Source organism: Ipomoea nil, unplaced genomic scaffold (assembly GCF_001879475.1).
Source record: "Ipomoea nil cultivar Tokyo-kokei standard unplaced genomic scaffold, Asagao_1.1 scaffold3147, whole genome shotgun sequence".
Taxonomy (NCBI): Eukaryota; Viridiplantae; Streptophyta; class Magnoliopsida; order Solanales; family Convolvulaceae; genus Ipomoea; species Ipomoea nil.
Window position 1 is genome coordinate 672,500 of NW_017619575.1, and position 16,945 is coordinate 689,444.

At 36.1% G+C, this 16,945-nt stretch overlaps 2 protein-coding genes across 2 annotated transcripts; one reads left to right on the forward strand and one right to left on the reverse strand.

Moving 5' to 3' along the window:
* Positions 1-4,538: 4,538 nt before the first annotated feature.
* LOC109167162 (uncharacterized protein At5g49945) lies at positions 4,539-7,957 on the forward strand. Its single transcript, XM_019316115.1, has 3 exons — positions 4,539-5,704; positions 7,174-7,377; positions 7,465-7,957. The coding sequence occupies exons 1-3, from the start codon at positions 4,637-4,639 to the stop codon at positions 7,693-7,695; spliced, it is 1,503 nt and encodes a 500-aa protein (XP_019171660.1). The 5' UTR covers positions 4,539-4,636; the 3' UTR covers positions 7,696-7,957.
* Positions 7,958-8,086: 129 nt separating this feature from the next.
* On the reverse strand, positions 8,087-16,297 carry LOC109167161 (embryogenesis-associated protein EMB8-like). Its single transcript, XM_019316114.1, has 14 exons — positions 15,907-16,297; positions 15,592-15,681; positions 15,409-15,470; positions 14,458-14,558; positions 14,086-14,175; positions 13,894-14,016; positions 12,253-12,330; positions 11,669-11,754; positions 11,405-11,453; positions 10,845-10,901; positions 10,630-10,760; positions 9,939-10,022; positions 9,088-9,152; positions 8,087-8,703 (listed from the first exon to the last, which is right to left on the reverse strand). Exons 1-14 carry the CDS (start codon positions 16,158-16,160, stop codon positions 8,267-8,269), a joined length of 1,707 nt encoding a protein of 568 aa, XP_019171659.1. The 5' UTR covers positions 16,161-16,297; the 3' UTR covers positions 8,087-8,266.
* Between the last annotated feature and the right edge of the window lie 648 nt (positions 16,298-16,945).

Genomic DNA, 16,945 nt, shown 5'->3' on the forward strand with positions numbered 1-16,945 from the left:
TGTCCGAAATTATGAATGTAATGAAAATTCATAATCTCATAACAGAAAATTCATAATCGCATAACAGAAAATTCATATTCTCATAACTGAAAATTCATAATCTCATAACAGAAAATTCATAATCTTATAACAGAAAATTCATAATCTCATGGTTCCAAAGTGAATGTGTAGGCATGGTTCCAAAGTGAATGTGCAGGCATGGATTCATAATTTATGAATGTCCGTGATTTCGGACGGGAATGTGTAGGCATGGTTCCAAAGTGAATGTGCAGGCATGAATTCATCATTTATGAATGTCCGAAATCTTTGTTCACCTCAAATTAAAGTGAAACCGCAAAATGTGAAAATAAAGAAGAAAAGTCACGCAATTAATTAAGAAAAAAAAAAATAACGGTTCCATGGCATAACGTCCCCTTCGGTTCACAATCGGTTTTTTTTTTTTAAAGAGAAAACGAAATTAGATTGAGTCCGACGATAAAGCATTACAAATGAAAGACGAGGGTACGTAGAATACACCTTACAATTAGATAAGGAAATTGCCTAGCTAACTCGTGGACTGTCCAATTCGCTGATCGATTGGTAAAAGTTAAAAATACACGTGTGAATTCACATTACATTTTTCAATTCTATAGCCTCAAAAAAGTTGGCATTGAAAAAAAAAAATGTAGCTATAGTCAACAAAAAATAGGTGTGTAATAGGAGGGGCTAACCTAGCTACTTTGATACCATGAATTTTCCCTTGTTGCTCCCTTTCCCTAAACAAAGCATTGACAGCACGTTTGGTTCACGGAATGAATTTTGAGGTAATAGGAATGTTATTTCATAAGGAATTGAATAGGCAAGGAATAGAATATGAATTGTATTCTATTGTTTGGTTCGCGGAAGGAATATTCTTTAGGAATTATATTACAGTGTTTGGTTGATTTAAGGACTAGAAATGAAATATGTTTTAAAAGACATAAATACCTTATAAAAATATGTGATGGTGGCGAAGGGGGTGGCGGTGGTGGTGGCGGTGGTAGCGATGGTGGTGGTGGTGCTGGGGTGGTAGTGGTGTGGCGGTGGCAGTGGTGGGGGCGATGGTTGTGGTGGTGACGGTGACGGTTGTGACAGTGGTGGTGGGGGCAGCGGCGGTGGTGGTGGTGGTAGCGGTGGTGCTGCTGGGTGGTGGTTCTGGTGGAAGTAGTGGCGGCGGCGGCGATGGTGGTGGTGGTGCTGGGGTGGTAGTGGTGGTGGTGGCGGTGGCAGAGGTGGGGGCGGCGGTGGTAGTGGGGCCGGTGACAGTTGACGGTGATGGTTGTGGCAGTGGTGGTGTGGGCGGCGACAGTTGTGGCGGTGGTGGTGGTGGTGGTGCTGCTAGGTGGTGGTTCTGGTGGCAGCGGTGGCGGCAGCGATGGTGATGGCGGTGATGGTGATGGTGGTGGTGGTGCTGGGGTGGTAGTGGTGGCGGCGGCAGTGGTGGCGGCGGCGGTGGTGGTGGGGGCGGCGACGGTTGTGGCGATGGTGGTGGTGGTGGCGGCGGCGGCGATGGTGGTGGTGGTGGTGGTGGTGGTGGCGGCGGTGATGGTGGTGGTGGCGACGACGGTGGTGAAATAGGATAAAAAATTAGGTTAAAGAAATGGGTAAAATAAAAAATAGATTCTAAAATCTATTCCTGAACGTTCAGTAATAGGCTAATACCAGGGGGCCCTGATAATAGCTATTACCTTATTTGAGGTAATAGGCTATTATCAGGAATATTATTCCTGGTAATAGAAATGGTTACCAAACAAAGGAATATGTCTATTACTGGGAATGTTATGTCATTCCCGGGCTATTCCGTGAACCAAACGGACCATGAATCCTTTAGCAACTATAATAAATAAATAAAGAGTACAATGAGTCTCCTTGCCGCAATCCACGCTCCAGAATAATAGGTCATAGCTCCTCCCCTTAATCAAGGATGAAATACTCAATAGTAGAGACACAATGGAGCACCAAATTAACCGACTTCACATCAAAACCCAATTTGAGCATCATATTTCTCAAGAGAAGCCATTTCTATCATAGGCCTTGCTCCCGATCATTAGAGTTGTGAAACCCTCCTTAAGATGTGTTTTTCTCCTCAAATAATGTTGCATATCAAAAGCAACTATAATATCCTTAGTAATCAAGCGCCCCGAGACAAAAACACTCTAATTATTTAAAATTAATCTATTTAAAATTGGTTTTAATCTGTTGACCAAAGCTTTTGCCATGGTTTTATAAGTCACATTGCACAAGGCTATAGTTATAAAGTTAAATTTAAAACTTTGTAATTATTAAATTAACTATCAAATTGACTTAGTTGAGTTTACTTTATGTAGTGTAAATTTAACTAACATAAAAGATAATGCTAATTTTGTTGTATTCATTGTCCGCTCAGGAAAAAAAAAAAAAAAATTATCACAACTTTTGTATTATTACACTTGCTCATAAAATTGTACTTTTTGAACATTGCCAATAAATATAGCAAATAATTATTCAACCTAAATTTGACCTACCTATTTGATCCAATAATTAACTAGTTAAGATTAAGATATTCAATGTAATCACTATTTCTTTATGTCATAATAGTTACTATAAGATCCATGTACTTTTACATATATTTCTAAAATATAATTTCACTTGTATATTTATTCATAATATATTTTTATTATGTATTGTGATTGTTTATTATCAATATTATAAGGAATTTTATAAGAACGAACAGTTATATAAGAAGGATATAATCATGTATGAGTTACTTCAATGATTAAATTGGTATAACATATTTGCCCTGCTTGGTAAAATGGTTAATCTATCAATCAATTTTAGTTTTTTTGATTATTATTAGCTGTTTGATTTGGTTAAACAATCAATATGAGTGTTTGATTAATTAGTTTTTTTGTAACAACTCATTGTTATAATACACTAAAATTCAAAAAGCTACTCAAAATAATTTTTTTTCGATCAATTTTTCTAGAAAGTCATTTTGTATGTAATTAGCTATTAACTAATTTACTAAACATCTTGCTACAATTAACTAATGTTATCAACTAGTTAAACTCACTAACACAATCAACTAAGGGTGTGTTTGGTTCGCACATAGGAATCGGAATCGGAATGGGTATCAAATACTTGGTAATGGTAATGAGTTTTGGTGAAAGTATTTAACATGTTTTGTAGTAGAGTGGAATGAGAATGGTTACTAATAGTAGTGCTTGAGAATGAATAAGGGAATGAAACCCTTAGGGGGTGTTTGGTTGGATGGAAAACATTTTCCATGGAAAATGTTTTCCTAAAAGTGAAGGAAAATGATGCTTTATGTTGTTTGGTTGGATGGAAAACATTTTCCATTGGAAAAAGTTTTCCTTAAGAGCAAGGAAAACAAATTCCTAGCTTATGCTAGGTATTTTGTTTTTCATGGAAAACCTTTTCCATGGAAAATTAATATGACAATTTTACCCTCACCATTCTTTATTAATTACTCTTATTATTATTATTTATTATTGTTGTGTAGGGTTATATTGGTCATTATACTCATTATTCTTTACCATTCCAAACTCAACCATACAATGGAACATATCCCAGTAATTTCTTTTCCACCAACCAAACAATGGAATCTGTTTTCTTAGAATTTATTTTCCATGGAATTCCAATTCCATTCCCCTTCAAATATTTTCCAGCGAACCAAACGAGCTGTTATTGTATTTGGGTATGGATTTTTCAAATTGATGAGGTATTCGAAACCCATAGTAGTGTTCTAAAAACCTATCAACCAAACAACAACAATCACTTTCATACACATTCCCATGGGCAAAACCCACCAACCAAACACACCCTAACAACTATTTACCAAACACTCTATTGGCTTTTTTTGTTTTTTTTTTTTTTAAAGTTGAATCGATCAACTGTGATAAGTTACGTTGACGCTCTTAATCTAGAGTGCACTCTCAAGTAACATATGTAAGCTAAAGACATTGTGATCTAGTGGCACCAAATTATCCTCTCATATAGGAAATTATAATTTCGAGTTTCAATAGAAGTGGTATTAACTTTTTATGCAAGCTGCTGCATAAATTAAGGGTGTGTTTGGTTCGCACATAGGAATCGGAATCAGAATGGGTATCAAATACTTGGTAATGGTAATGGGTTTTGGTGAAAGTATTTAACATGTTTGGTAGTAGGGTGGAATGAGAATGGTTACTATTAGTAGTGCTTGAGAATGAACAAGGGAATGAAACCCTTATTGTATTTGGGTATGAATTTTTCAATTAATGGGATATTCGAAACCCATAGTAGTGTTCTAAAAATCCATCAACCAAACAACAACAATCACTTTCATACTCATTTCTATGTGCAAAACCCATCAACCAAACACACCCCAAAAAATTATATACAAATGAGTACAATCCCAACTGAGTTGGATTTGGTAACTACGAGGTATCATGAGTAAACTTTTTAGTTTTTACTGTACACTTTCATATACAATTGTGAGTTAGTCGTAAATTAAAAGAGATATAAAAATGATGATACTCGGTATATAATTGTTGGGTAATCTCCAGAAAGGTTCATTTATAGATCTAAATTGTGTGTATCTGTAACACTGCAACTCCAACTCAATATCTACGCACTAATGGCGAGGCGATCGTCTTCTCGGATTATCTCGCCGCTCTCCGCCTTCTTCATCCCCCGAGGGGATATGCGCTTATACCTTATCGCTCTCATCTCCGTCGTCTCCGTCCTCCTGCACCACCTCGCCCTAGCCTCCGCCTCCGAGCCTCGCCACTTCGAGGGTTTCGACGCCGACGAAGTTGACGAGCTTCTCGATCAGAACGACGCTTCCATCTCCGATCTCGAGCTACCTCCTCCGCCGACCACTACTCTCTCCGTCTCTGACCCGGTCGAATCTGACCATGGTCCTCCCGTGCCCAATCCCGATACTCCGATCACGTCCCAGCCGTCCGATCAGAAACCCTCGTCGACCTCCTTTGATTACTGGGATGAGGATGAATTCGAAGGGATTCCCCAGCACGTGCCGCCCGAATCTCCTGTAGTTACTGAAACTGTTACTTCTCCGGACTCAGATCCGAGTTTGAAAGTGGATACTGAATCGGAGCCGTCCGTCAAAATCCCCAAGCCGTTGTCGTCTTACGCAGTGGAGTTTGTGTGCGTTTCGTTTTTGATTGTGTTCGTTATTAACTATTTCACGGGGAAGAGAGAAAATGAGAATATTGCACTTGCTTGGGCCACTAAATTTGCTACCAAGGACACGATATTCGATAAGAATTTCAGTTTATTGGGCGTCGGAGAGACCGATGACTCGCCGTTGTTGCTGAAAGAAGGGCAGAATGTGTTCAAATTCTATGCAAGCGGGCGGAGATATTGCCAGGGACTGCTAGCTACTATGGAGCTCAAGAGCAGGCATGATTTGCTCTCCAGGCTGTATAATATGGTGGTCCCTTGCAAGGACGAGATAACTTTCGAGGTGTATATGAATGATGATGCCATGGATCAGGTGGTGCTTGCTGTAGCAAGGAAGAAATTAGCCAAAACAATGCAGAAGGAGCTGAGGGATCTGCAGAGATTTGCTGGATTGATGGCACCTCCCAGTGGGAGGAAGTGGGTGACCGACGAGTTTACAGTGGTTTCTGAATCAAAGGAGGTGGCTGGGGATATGATTACTGAGGTCGTTCTTGAGCAGGTATGTTGCTGTTTAGTAAACATTTGTGTTGTGCTTTTATTGCCTTGATATTTTACTTAGACTTTGTGAATGTAGTGCATACTCTGTCTTGTCTTGAATTTAGGTAACAGTCTATTGCTTCATTGATTCTGTTATGATTTGAACATTTGAAGAATGGTTACCTTTAAATAGCATCTATTAACTTTATTTTACTGTCTTTTTTTTTTTGGTTGGATATAAATATATGATCTAACATAAACTTAATAAAATTTAAACTACTAGAACCCTAACCTTGTAGTAGCGGAAGCTTTAGGATGACTGAGATATCTCTGCCATAGTTTGATGTCTTCTTGTTCGCATTTGGGCAGTAGACCTGCGGAAATGTTAGTCGTTGTGTCTTTCACTTCTCTTCTAAATACTAGATGGTGTAGTGTATTCTTCCAATGTTAGTCGTTGTGTCTATCACTTCTCTTCTAAATACTAGATGGTGTAGTGTATTCTTCCAATACGAGCTGTGGGAGGGGATTGTTTTGCTTAGAAGCGCCATCATTATAGGCAGATAATCAGTTAAAACAAAATTGAATACCTAAGTTACCTTATTTGACTAAATTACTTATTGACTTAGTCATATATTTGCACCATAAATACCCTAATATATATATATATATATATATATATATATATATATATATATATATATATATATATATATATATATATATATATATATATATTATTATTATACTTTATGAGAAATTCTTACAATTTTGACTCTTTACTTGGTTAGGCTTCCTTTTAGTTGGTGGGGAGGATCATTTTTGTAGATGATATGATGGGAACTTTGACATTTTTTGTTTCACACTTTCACCATCTGATTTTGCTACTTGTATATCCAATACTACTATCTCAAATAACCAGAAAGTATAGTTGGTTCTCTCTAAATGGTTGTGATTGCACCGTGAATGGCCTCAGTTGGGAAAGGAGTATATGTAGACAGATATCCAACTAGGTGTTAAGATTTATCAGATATGCGGGATTCCTTTTCGAAATCATATTGAAGCATATAATTGAACAGACTAATATGTATGTCATGCTGAAGCCCTTAATACTGATCTGAGTTACCTCAATTTTAATTTTTTTGTTATTGTTTCATTTTTCATTTTGGCTAAAATGTTAAATTGGTTGCCCAGGGAATCTTTGGCATTCTTATGTTGGAACTGCATCTTTTTTTACCAAACTCCAGTTTGGGTGTAGTTTCCCTGAACCCTGTCAAGCTACATTAGTTTGCTTGGCTGTGGCCTTCTTGATGGTTTAAATTGAAATTGTATGTTGCAATTAAGGAACCATCATAAGAATAGATCAGAATCTTATAAAGCACATCCTAAATGCAGTCATTCATCATAAGATCATATGGGGTTGGTTTTTATATTAGAAAGGCATTCCCAACACCAATGCTGCTTAATCGATGTTCTTTCATTGTACTTGTGCAGGTTTTTGGTGAAAGGGCATTTGAGAAATTTGGGAAGGGTTTCATCTCAATGCACTTCTCTGATCAGCATGTGGGCTCACATAAGAAGATGTTGGTTTTTAAGTTTGCTCTCCCCAATGCTAATAACATGGCTGACATGACTCGGCTGGTTGCTCTGATACCATATTACATTGACTTGGTTGGGAAGTACAAGCTCAGCTCACACGTGAGTTACACCAGAATTAAAAATTTTACCACGTCTCAAAAATTTAGATTGGCAACCCTATACTAAACTGCAATTTGTGCAATTCAGGCTCGTTCGAAAACAGATGCAACACGGACGAAGATTGCACAAGACTTGTATAAAGAACTTCAAAATGCTAGGCAAGAAGCTATGCAAAGGAAGAAGGCTGAGCAGCGAAAGAAGCTGGAAGAGGCTGAAGCTAAGCTAAGCGCTGAGGCTCTTCGCAAGAAAGAGGCTAAAGATCGCACTCGTCAGTTGAAGAAGTCCATGCCAAAGATAAAGATGACCCGTGCTCATTAGATCTGGAGTTCCTTCCATATGGTGCATCTCTGATTTACTATTTAGTCATCTGTGATCTGTCATCAAAGTTCCACCATTTTACCATGGGATTACACTTCATCATTTAGGCCTAGAAGGACCTGCTCTGATCTCAATGATTTTGTACCCCTAGTTATATTTGCTAAAGGCAGTCTTGAACATTTGACAAACTTGGTAGCAAATAAACAGTTACAGGTCTGTTACCTTGACACTTATTATCATCTTCCGGTAAACACTTCTCTAATTCTCTAATCCTTGTCGACAAATGTAGTGATAAATACGTGGTTTTGACAATCGTAAAGCAATTAAAACACTTGCTTGTCCGAAAAACCAATGCTAGACCAAAGCTTAAAATTATCATAGATTGATAGTGAAACTAAAACAATTTTGCTATATCATTGAGTAAAAGAATTTAGTTTTTCTTATTGCAAATGTGCATCAACAAAATAGATTTGCTGAATTTTATAGATTATTATAATTAGTACAACAGAAAGGTATAGAGAGGCTCTCTCTTATGAGCCAGCGCTATCTTCTCTCCTGTGGCCAGGATAAATTATTTTCTCTGTAACAATCCTGAAAAGATGTTTCTTAACCTTTTCTTGAGCAGCAGTGGTAGTGCAGAGCCCAGAATTGGCAAAGTTGTAAGGATTGCAACATAGGCAAGAAGCCATATTGACGCTTTACTTCGCCTTGAAAGCTGATTTAAGCATTTCCTAACGGGAGGCAATGCAGCGTCTTCGACAATCTCAGCAGTCCCCGCATTTGCCTCTTGGGGCGTAATTACACCATTACGTTCTGCAGCTGAAGCTGAAGAACCATCTCCAGCTTTGTCTTTTGCAACCGTGTGCTCGGACAGCTCGCAGCATCCTATATCACTCGGTGGCGGCTCATTAGTAACAGCACTCACCATTCCATCATCCATCACGCTCACGTATGGAGCTTGATCAATTGAAGATTCAATTGGGTTGGTCTTGGCAGTATCTTGCATGGCTAGAAACATCATCAATAATAAGTTAATAATAATATATTAATGTCTAGGATAGTGAGAGCATCATGGTCATAACTGCACATTTTCGATTCAAATAAACAACCGAGGAATTTCTATAGTGGCATATGTAACGGTGTAAAGATGAACCATGTTCTTTAGCACCGTTATATACGATGCTAAGAGTTTTTCAAAAATGGTAGCTTTTAATCTTTTCATGTTTTCATGCAATCAGCATTTGAATGTTCATGGGTATTAAGAAACTTGCATACAAAGGACAAAGACAGTTTCACATAGGTAAAGGCCCAAGCAAATAGATGTAAATTTTAACAACTGCAGTTATAAAATCCATTAACAAATGAAATAACACAGAATATGTATCTCCACACCTCTTTCCTTGATCAAAGGGCTAGAGCTCAAAACTCTGAAGAATTCATCAACTGCTCTTACCCACCTGTACATTAGTTACATGTGTACAAGAAAATAATGAGAATCAATCAGTTAAGAAAGGGAAAGATGAATGAGAATATACAATTTGGCAAAGCAAGTTTCATAAAGGATGTTATATTTCTATAGCAACATGGTATTTAATCAGATCATTATTATTTAATATCAGACATCGAAACAAAGTAGGTTATGCCATGGATTATTCCTCAAATAGGATCACGTGTACAAGCACATTTGTAAGCTTGACTTCTTAACACTAGATATTCACAAAATACTTGGATATTAATGCAAAAAAAATCCTTTTAATTTTCCTAACTATTTCCTGCAAACACTGAAATGGTTCGTCTATGAGAGGGACTAGTCTTTGGGAAGACTAATCATAGGAAGGAGCAATAATTATTGACTAGAAAAGAACTAATTCTACTTTTGGTCCATGCCAATTTAATTTTTCCCCATTAAATTAAAACAAAAATAATGATCCATCAACTATTAAAAATTGTTTAAATACGGCCTTTGCTTTTCTTAGATTTGTCAAGTCTGCCTTGGCCAGATTTGTGTGATCATTCTTTTGGACCCATCCAATTTTTAACAGCTTGGGAAAATTTGTCAAATTTTCAATAGTTAGAGGCCATTTCTTCCAAATTTCCAATATAACAATTGACCCCCAACCAAAATATTTAAAATTAACACTAAATATGGTTCAAAACTTCAAATATCAGAAAAACCTAATCTTGAGGCAAGGAAAGTGGAATTTAATATTTTTGCTAATTAGCAGGACAGCAACACAGCTTACCAAACACTTTTGGCAGTGAGACCTTCAAAATATGCCAAGTGTCCCCCGTGCTCTGTAGTAGCTAAAACAATGTTCTTATTTGCCCTGTAAAAATCTCCACTTCAGAACATATTATATTAAAAGGGATACATGTACTGGAACAATAGTCACCATAAAGGTAACAAAGTTTTGTAACACAAGCAATAGTGATATATGCATTTGATTTGATAATTATCTGAAACAGCCAAAAGTCAAAGTTACACGTCCTTGCTTTTTGAATATGTAAACTAATCAACAATCAACAGGCATCTAGTTACTCTACACACACTAAAAATTAAAGATGGTTGTGGAATCACAAACAGTGACAAGGGTGATGTGTGCACTAGTAGCGGTGTATGAAAGAGGAAAAAGATTATGCTCATACTCTTTTCATAATTCTGTTATTAATTTTTCGATTTGTTGAGTTTATCAAAAGTGTGACAAACTCAACTCAACTAATTTCAACCCTCCAGGGTTGGTATACAGGTACACTTCCTAACATTGATGAAAAGAACTGGTTAACTGAAAGAATGGGATATTAGACTACTATTATATGAAGTCATTCTTTTTCTTAATTAAATGTGCCATATGCCCATAATATCTGTTTTTCATGGTAAAGATTAAATATGCAGTTTTCTGAGTTCAATGAGAATCTATGTAAAGGACTAAATACCGGCACTCATCCCATGGAATTGCTTCCCTTGTGCAGACTGGATCGTCCAAAGCACTAATGCAGAGAAGGGGAATCATAACGTTTCCAACATAATTAGTACTGCTGCATCGCCTGTAATATGTATCTACAGTCTGCAGCAAGTAACAAATAATCAGGCCTCAATAACAATTGATTTACAAGCTCTATTAAAGAAATTCAGAAACAATTAAAAGTACCTCATATTTAGCAAGAACGCGAGTGGCATGGTTGTCAAAGTCTCGAACACTATTTGACTGCAAAGAGAGGGCAAGAAGATACTTCAGTAGAGCTAGCTAATTCATATAATAGACATCATCATCTCATGGACAGATGTGTTCAGTAGTTATCATGGCCTTCGTATGTAAAACACAAAGAAGAGAATTACATAATAGAGTTCTCAACTGTTGCCACTACAAAATTTAATGAAGCACTCTTTTAAATTCATTCAGGCAAAGTGAAATAAAGTAAATCCAAATAAGTTAAAGAATTTCTAATCTACCTAATAATTCCAAGGATATAGGTTAGAATATAAGTACGCTTTAGTAGCCAATGGTGAAATGTGTGTTGATACACATTAGCATTTTGCACTTGCACTTCAACCCCTTATTCTACAAAGAATTGATTTTTGCAGCCGAAAGTTATTTACGCATCTAATGCTCTAGCAATCAAGGAATTTCAAAACACTTTGTATATGACTATGTGCCTTAATGGAGAGCACTAAAAGACAAAGCAATAGCACAAACTTAGCATAAATTACCATTGTAATGCCTTCCCAATTTACAAGACGGGACATGATAGACTCATGCCTGCAAAATCCAGAGTTAAATGGTTTAAACCAAACCAAAAATATGCAAACCGAAAATATGAACAAAGGACAATCCAAAAAAAAAATTAAAACTAAAAAATTGATTTCCATAAGTAACACAAGCTGACATACAGCTACTGAAACCAAATCTAGAGAGAAATCAGAATTGAGTTCCGTTGACCAATAGAAATAAGAAAGAAGGTTGCAGAGACATACAGCTGAGCATAACCTTTTAAGCCAATTGTTAGAGCTTTGTCATAGAATCTCTGGATAAGCCTGCGGTTAATAAACCTGTCACATGTCTGGAAAAGGTAAAAACGTTTGTTTAATTTTGTTAAAAGAAAACAAAATAAACATATCCAAACACAACCAATCTAGCCCCAGGAGGCTTTTGAGGAATAACAAACATTATGGTCGGCTTCACAATTCTGATTTGATGTGGCTAGGTAACTGATTTTTTTTGGGTTGTGAAGTAGCTATAGCTTTATCAAGATTGAAAAAATTATGGTGAAGAGGAAGAAGAAAGGACAGGAAGATAAGATGTGTCACACCATAGTTATCCCATTATACATCTAGATACAAACTATCCCCTGTTAATCTGTTATAGAGTGGCACAAATCTTCAAATTAAAATAACCATTCAAAAGTGTAAATAACTAAATCAAACCCAAGGATTGACCTAAAGAAATGGATAGTAGCATCCCCAACAGGTTAAGAGGCCAATACCCAAGTAAATAGATATAGATAATCAGGGGTACATCTAGAAGCCACTAGTGCAAATCCATCTAACTAGAAACTAACCAAAAGGTCCCATGGAGAACAGATAGCTGCTGCTCCAGCAATGGGAGTATTGACCCCATCCTCACCAAGATATTTCACCTGAAAACATAAAAATCCCAGCTATTAAAATAATGCTACACTGAAATCAGAAGATAAACTGATCTATTCCTATATATTAAAGGTGGCAAATGGGCAGCTCGGGTAATTTTTGGGGCTGGTCATAACAGGTTAATATAAAAATTAGGCAGGTTCATAAACTGCTAAAACTCTACACGATGACAAAGAGGCAGGCCATAACTGGTTAGGAATGGTTTAATAAACAGGTTAGGCCGTTTGAATGTTTGACCCAGTCTCATGGTATTAAATACAAGTGCAAAATGCAACAAATGGAATGGATAATTATTTCTGCAAATCCATGCTAATTAGAACTCCAACAAACGAATTACCTCAACAATTGTAATAGCAGAAATTGCAAGTGAAAGAACTAGAAATGTCCAGAACTTCTCCATTGACTATTTTACAAAACTAATACACAATTGAATCAAGAAAATTCCAAAACTTTGACCCAAGAAATCTAATACTGAAATTAATTTACTTTAGAAAAACCCTCCTAGATAATTCAACTTAACTGTATGCAACCAATGAGAATGAAATGAAAATATAACCAAATAAGAAATTAAATTAAAAACAACAACAACAACAACAACAAAAAACAAAAAAAAAACAAACAAACAAAAAAAAGTTAGAAAACCAATGTCAAGCAAAATACAAATAGATTTTTTTTTTTTTGACAAACCTCTTTTAGAGAAAAAGATTAATTCAAAATAGAAATTGATAAGAGGATTTATGAATGCTTAAGAAGAGGGATCCAAGGACAAGAAATCAAGTGGCCGAGATGATGGATTTAAAGAGAAGAAATTCTGATTGTATTTTGCATTTGCAAGAAGCATAGAAGAACATGATAAAGTCTAGATTAAGAAGAATAGGACTTGTGCAACCCGCAGTCGTAAATAGTGCAAAACTGGTTTTTCTGCAGGTTAAAGATTAAAACTGCCCAATACATAAAAATAGTGGGCAGATCATGTCATGATGGGATGAAATTGCCACCTATACTATGCAGGTAAGAGAGAAAGATTTGGCAAAGTATTCCAATCTAAACTCCTGGAATTTCAAAAACATCTTAAGCTGATATTGTATTTTCTGCTCAATTTGAAACAGCAATAACCCTTTTGTTAGTAGTATTTTTCTATGCTGTGCTTATCTTTTACCGCATAATAGCATATAGTATCCACAAGGAAACAGATGCACATTGAATCAATGGCATACACTCAAATCTTGTATGGTGAAGGTTAAAGAAAGGGTGCTTTTGAATTTCTGCAAGTAAGAAACTGAGTGCAGAGAAAAGTGAACTTAAAAATATGTTGTTTAATGAGCCATATGCATCTATTTGCACTTTTATTCAGAAAAGAGGATTTAGCTATCTTTTTTGGAATTAATTTTCATCAAAATTGCTTTAATCATGAAATTGATGCCAATATATAAGAAAGAATAGACTAGCTCCCTTTTCAATCACTAGGATAAATACTTCTCTGTAGTTTGGAGACATTTTAAAATTCCAAAAAAAAAATAAAAAATATTAAGAAGCAGACTTGATTTTCTCACCAGAACATTAGCACCAATACTTGTCCCCACAGAAAATAGAGGAGCTTCAGGATATTGGGTATGAAGATGATCAATGACTTTACGGATGTCCTCCGTCCATCCAGCATTATAAAAGCGTTCAGACTACAGAAGTATAATAATTAGGAGTCACTCTCACTAAATCTAATGCATGCTAGAGAAAGGCATACTTACAGTTATAGATACACCCCCAAGGCCACGATGATTGCAGACTACAACTCTCCAACCATGTTTAGCCATCTTGAAAACAAGATGTTTCACATACTGTTTAAATAATAAATTTCAGAACTAAGCAATATAAATGATATAGAAATAGAAAGTCATAACATAGAAAAAATAAAATACAATCTAAGAAATACAAGCCATATATGTTCAATTGTTCAATTACACACTACAAATAGAGGGAGAAGAGGGAAGTTCACGGAATAACTAGTTTTTGATGGACAAGAATCAATTGTCATAAAGACGCAACATATTACATTGTCACGAATTATTAGTTTGTAAGGATCACTTAAGGGACTCCAAAATAAGATGAAAGAGGCTTACAGCAGAATCAGAGTCACTTGTTAAGCCAGGTACCACTATCAGGATTGGGCTTTTATCATTGCTGTAAACTCCACCACAATTTTTTATATATGATGACCTAACTAAAAAGCACAAGTAGAAAACACAGAAGATTATTTTACTATATTTATACAATAAAAATCATCATATGATGTCAATTACAAATCATTTGTAGCAGTTATCCAGTAAAAAAAAGTAAATGATGACAAATGAGCAAGCACATAATACCACCACCTTTGAAGAAAGGAGATGATAAGATGACTAAGTACTAACACTGTCACAAACAGGGAGAATCAAACTTTTATGTTTTCTCAATTGTAAGAAGATAAAAAGTTGTCAAGTAAGTAGATAGGTCAAACTTCATTTGGTTTGAATGGTCTACTATTGTGCTCTGCTCAAACATGGAGAATAGGGAATATTGTGCTCTGCTCAAACATGGAGAATAGGGATTAGCTTGGTTGGTTATCAGTTATCACTCTCTACTAACAACTATTATTTGTTAGTTCAAGTTACCACAAGGGTAAGTGCAATGTGCAAAGCACTAAGGCTTCAGACTTCATTTGGTTTGGAAGTGTAACCCTATAAACAAATGGTCAACTATACTGAGCCAAGAAAAGAAAACCGCATTCTTAACAGCGGGAAGTTGTGCTCAAACATGGAGAATAGGGATTAGCTTGGTTGGTTTTCACTCTCAACTAACAACTTTTATTTGTGAGATGACGTTACCACAAGGGTAAGCGCAAAGCACAATGGTTCCTCCTCTACCTAGCCTCAAAAACATTTATGGTCAACCATGGGACAGTTTCCCACATTTAGAATATTACAATTACATAAATGGACCAGTATGCCTTTTATCTTTTTAATCAACAAGAAGATTCTAGCAAACATTACAAAGTTAATTCCAGACACATAAAACAGAGAAAATTGCATTACCATCCTCAATGGTCAGCCAATCCAATGCTATAGTTCCACCATCAGGTGTATGAAATATCTTTCTGGTGGCAACAACATATCAGCAAAAATTATTAATCAATAATAATAGTAGTAATAAAGATTAAAAAAAAATAATAATAATAATAATAAATAAATAAATAAATAAAGTCAGCTACATTTCACCTTCTATAGTTGCAGACTGGAGGCATCCCAAAGAAATGTAAGAAGGTAGTCTGTAAATGCGGACTACACAACCATGGAGTAGACGAAAACCTGCAAGTAACCGCACAACAACAAGACGGTGATAACGTGCAACCTTTGCATTTCAATTCCACGTGATATATGCAGTGGAAAATTAACTGAACCTAACCAACCAACAAAAGAATAAACAGTACATCACAAATACACGGATCAAAACATAACAGATAAATAAACTAAAGGAAAATATACCGAACTAACAAAAAAAAGTACATCACAAGTACAGGACTTAATATTTACCTGCCGTGAAGAATTCTACACTTGGAAACAACTTCCTGATAGAGCTGAGAGCAAGGGCTGAAGGTCAAGGACACGGTTTGACCTCTAAATCCGGCGAGCAAATCTCGGAAGAAATGGATTTCGATGAAATGATAGAGAAAGAAGATAAGGATGGAGAGAAAGGCAAATAGATAGTGAGATATGGGAATCAACGAAGCCGCTCTGAGCAAAAGCTCGTACGGCGGATGAGAAACTGAGTCTAAGCAACCATCCATGGATGTCGTCCGCCGCGATGGGGTGGCGCCGGGAGTGTGGGGACGAGTATGCACTGTGTAGAGTGTAGACCAATCAGAATCCCGTTTTCTATGGTCGGAGCCGTTCCGAAATCAACACGTGAGCGCTTGAAATTTATTTGAGGCAATATTCTAGAATTTGTCGTGATCTGGAAATCATTTCATTTCAATTTTTCCTGTTAAGATATATACCAATTATAAAATAATTACTCTCTACCTCATTTTATATGTCTTATTTATTAGTAAAATTGAATCTCTTTTTTTCTTTTTATTTTTTAAATATTTTATTTTAAATATTAATATTTTTTGTATTTAATAATACTTTTAATGTAATTTTTAAATATATAAAATTAATTAATATTTCTTCAAAAAAATACTAAAATTAATATTATAAATTTTTGAATAGAAGTTTATTAAGTAAAAAAATAAATAAATAAAAAAATTGCGAAGAGTTGGTTTTCTCTTCAAATAACTACTTTCTTTTTTTTTTTCATCTGTAAAGGCCCTGTAACTCTATCCTCCGGCTACCGGCTGCTGGCTGCCGGCTGACCCTCTAATGGAGGGTTGAGCTTTATTCCTTTGGCTAGTTTGTTTTCTCTTGTCTCCCTGTCGAGTGTTTCCCTCTCGTTTCTTTGGCGACTTTTCCTCTCATTTCTTTGGCGAGTTCTCATCATAAGCGTGGAATGATAAAATGGTCACATCAGAGTCAAGCTTGACTATGTTTGACCAGATCTGTGAATAAACACCGAGTTCATTCAACAACTTTG

Excerpts from the sequence above, each read along its gene's own strand:
- LOC109167162 (XM_019316115.1), top strand. The coding sequence starts at position 4,637 with ATGGCGAGGCGATCGTCTTCTCGGATTATCTCGCCGCTCTCCGCCTTC. Across the intron at positions 5,705-7,173 it reads CTGAGGTCGTTCTTGAGCAG|GTTTTTGGTGAAAGGGCATT; the intron begins GTATGTTGCTGT and ends GTACTTGTGCAG. Across the intron at positions 7,378-7,464 it reads AGTACAAGCTCAGCTCACAC|GCTCGTTCGAAAACAGATGC; the intron begins GTGAGTTACACC and ends TGTGCAATTCAG.
- LOC109167161 (XM_019316114.1), bottom strand. The coding sequence starts at position 16,160 with ATGGATGGTTGCTTAGACTCAGTTTCTCATCCGCCGTACGAGCTTTTG. Across the intron at positions 14,559-15,408 it reads TTGGCTGACCATTGAGGATG|TTAGGTCATCATATATAAAA; the intron begins GTAATGCAATTT and ends TGTGCTTTTTAG. Across the intron at positions 10,761-10,844 it reads GCGTTCTTGCTAAATATGAG|ACTGTAGATACATATTACAG; the intron begins GTACTTTTAATT and ends TACTTGCTGCAG.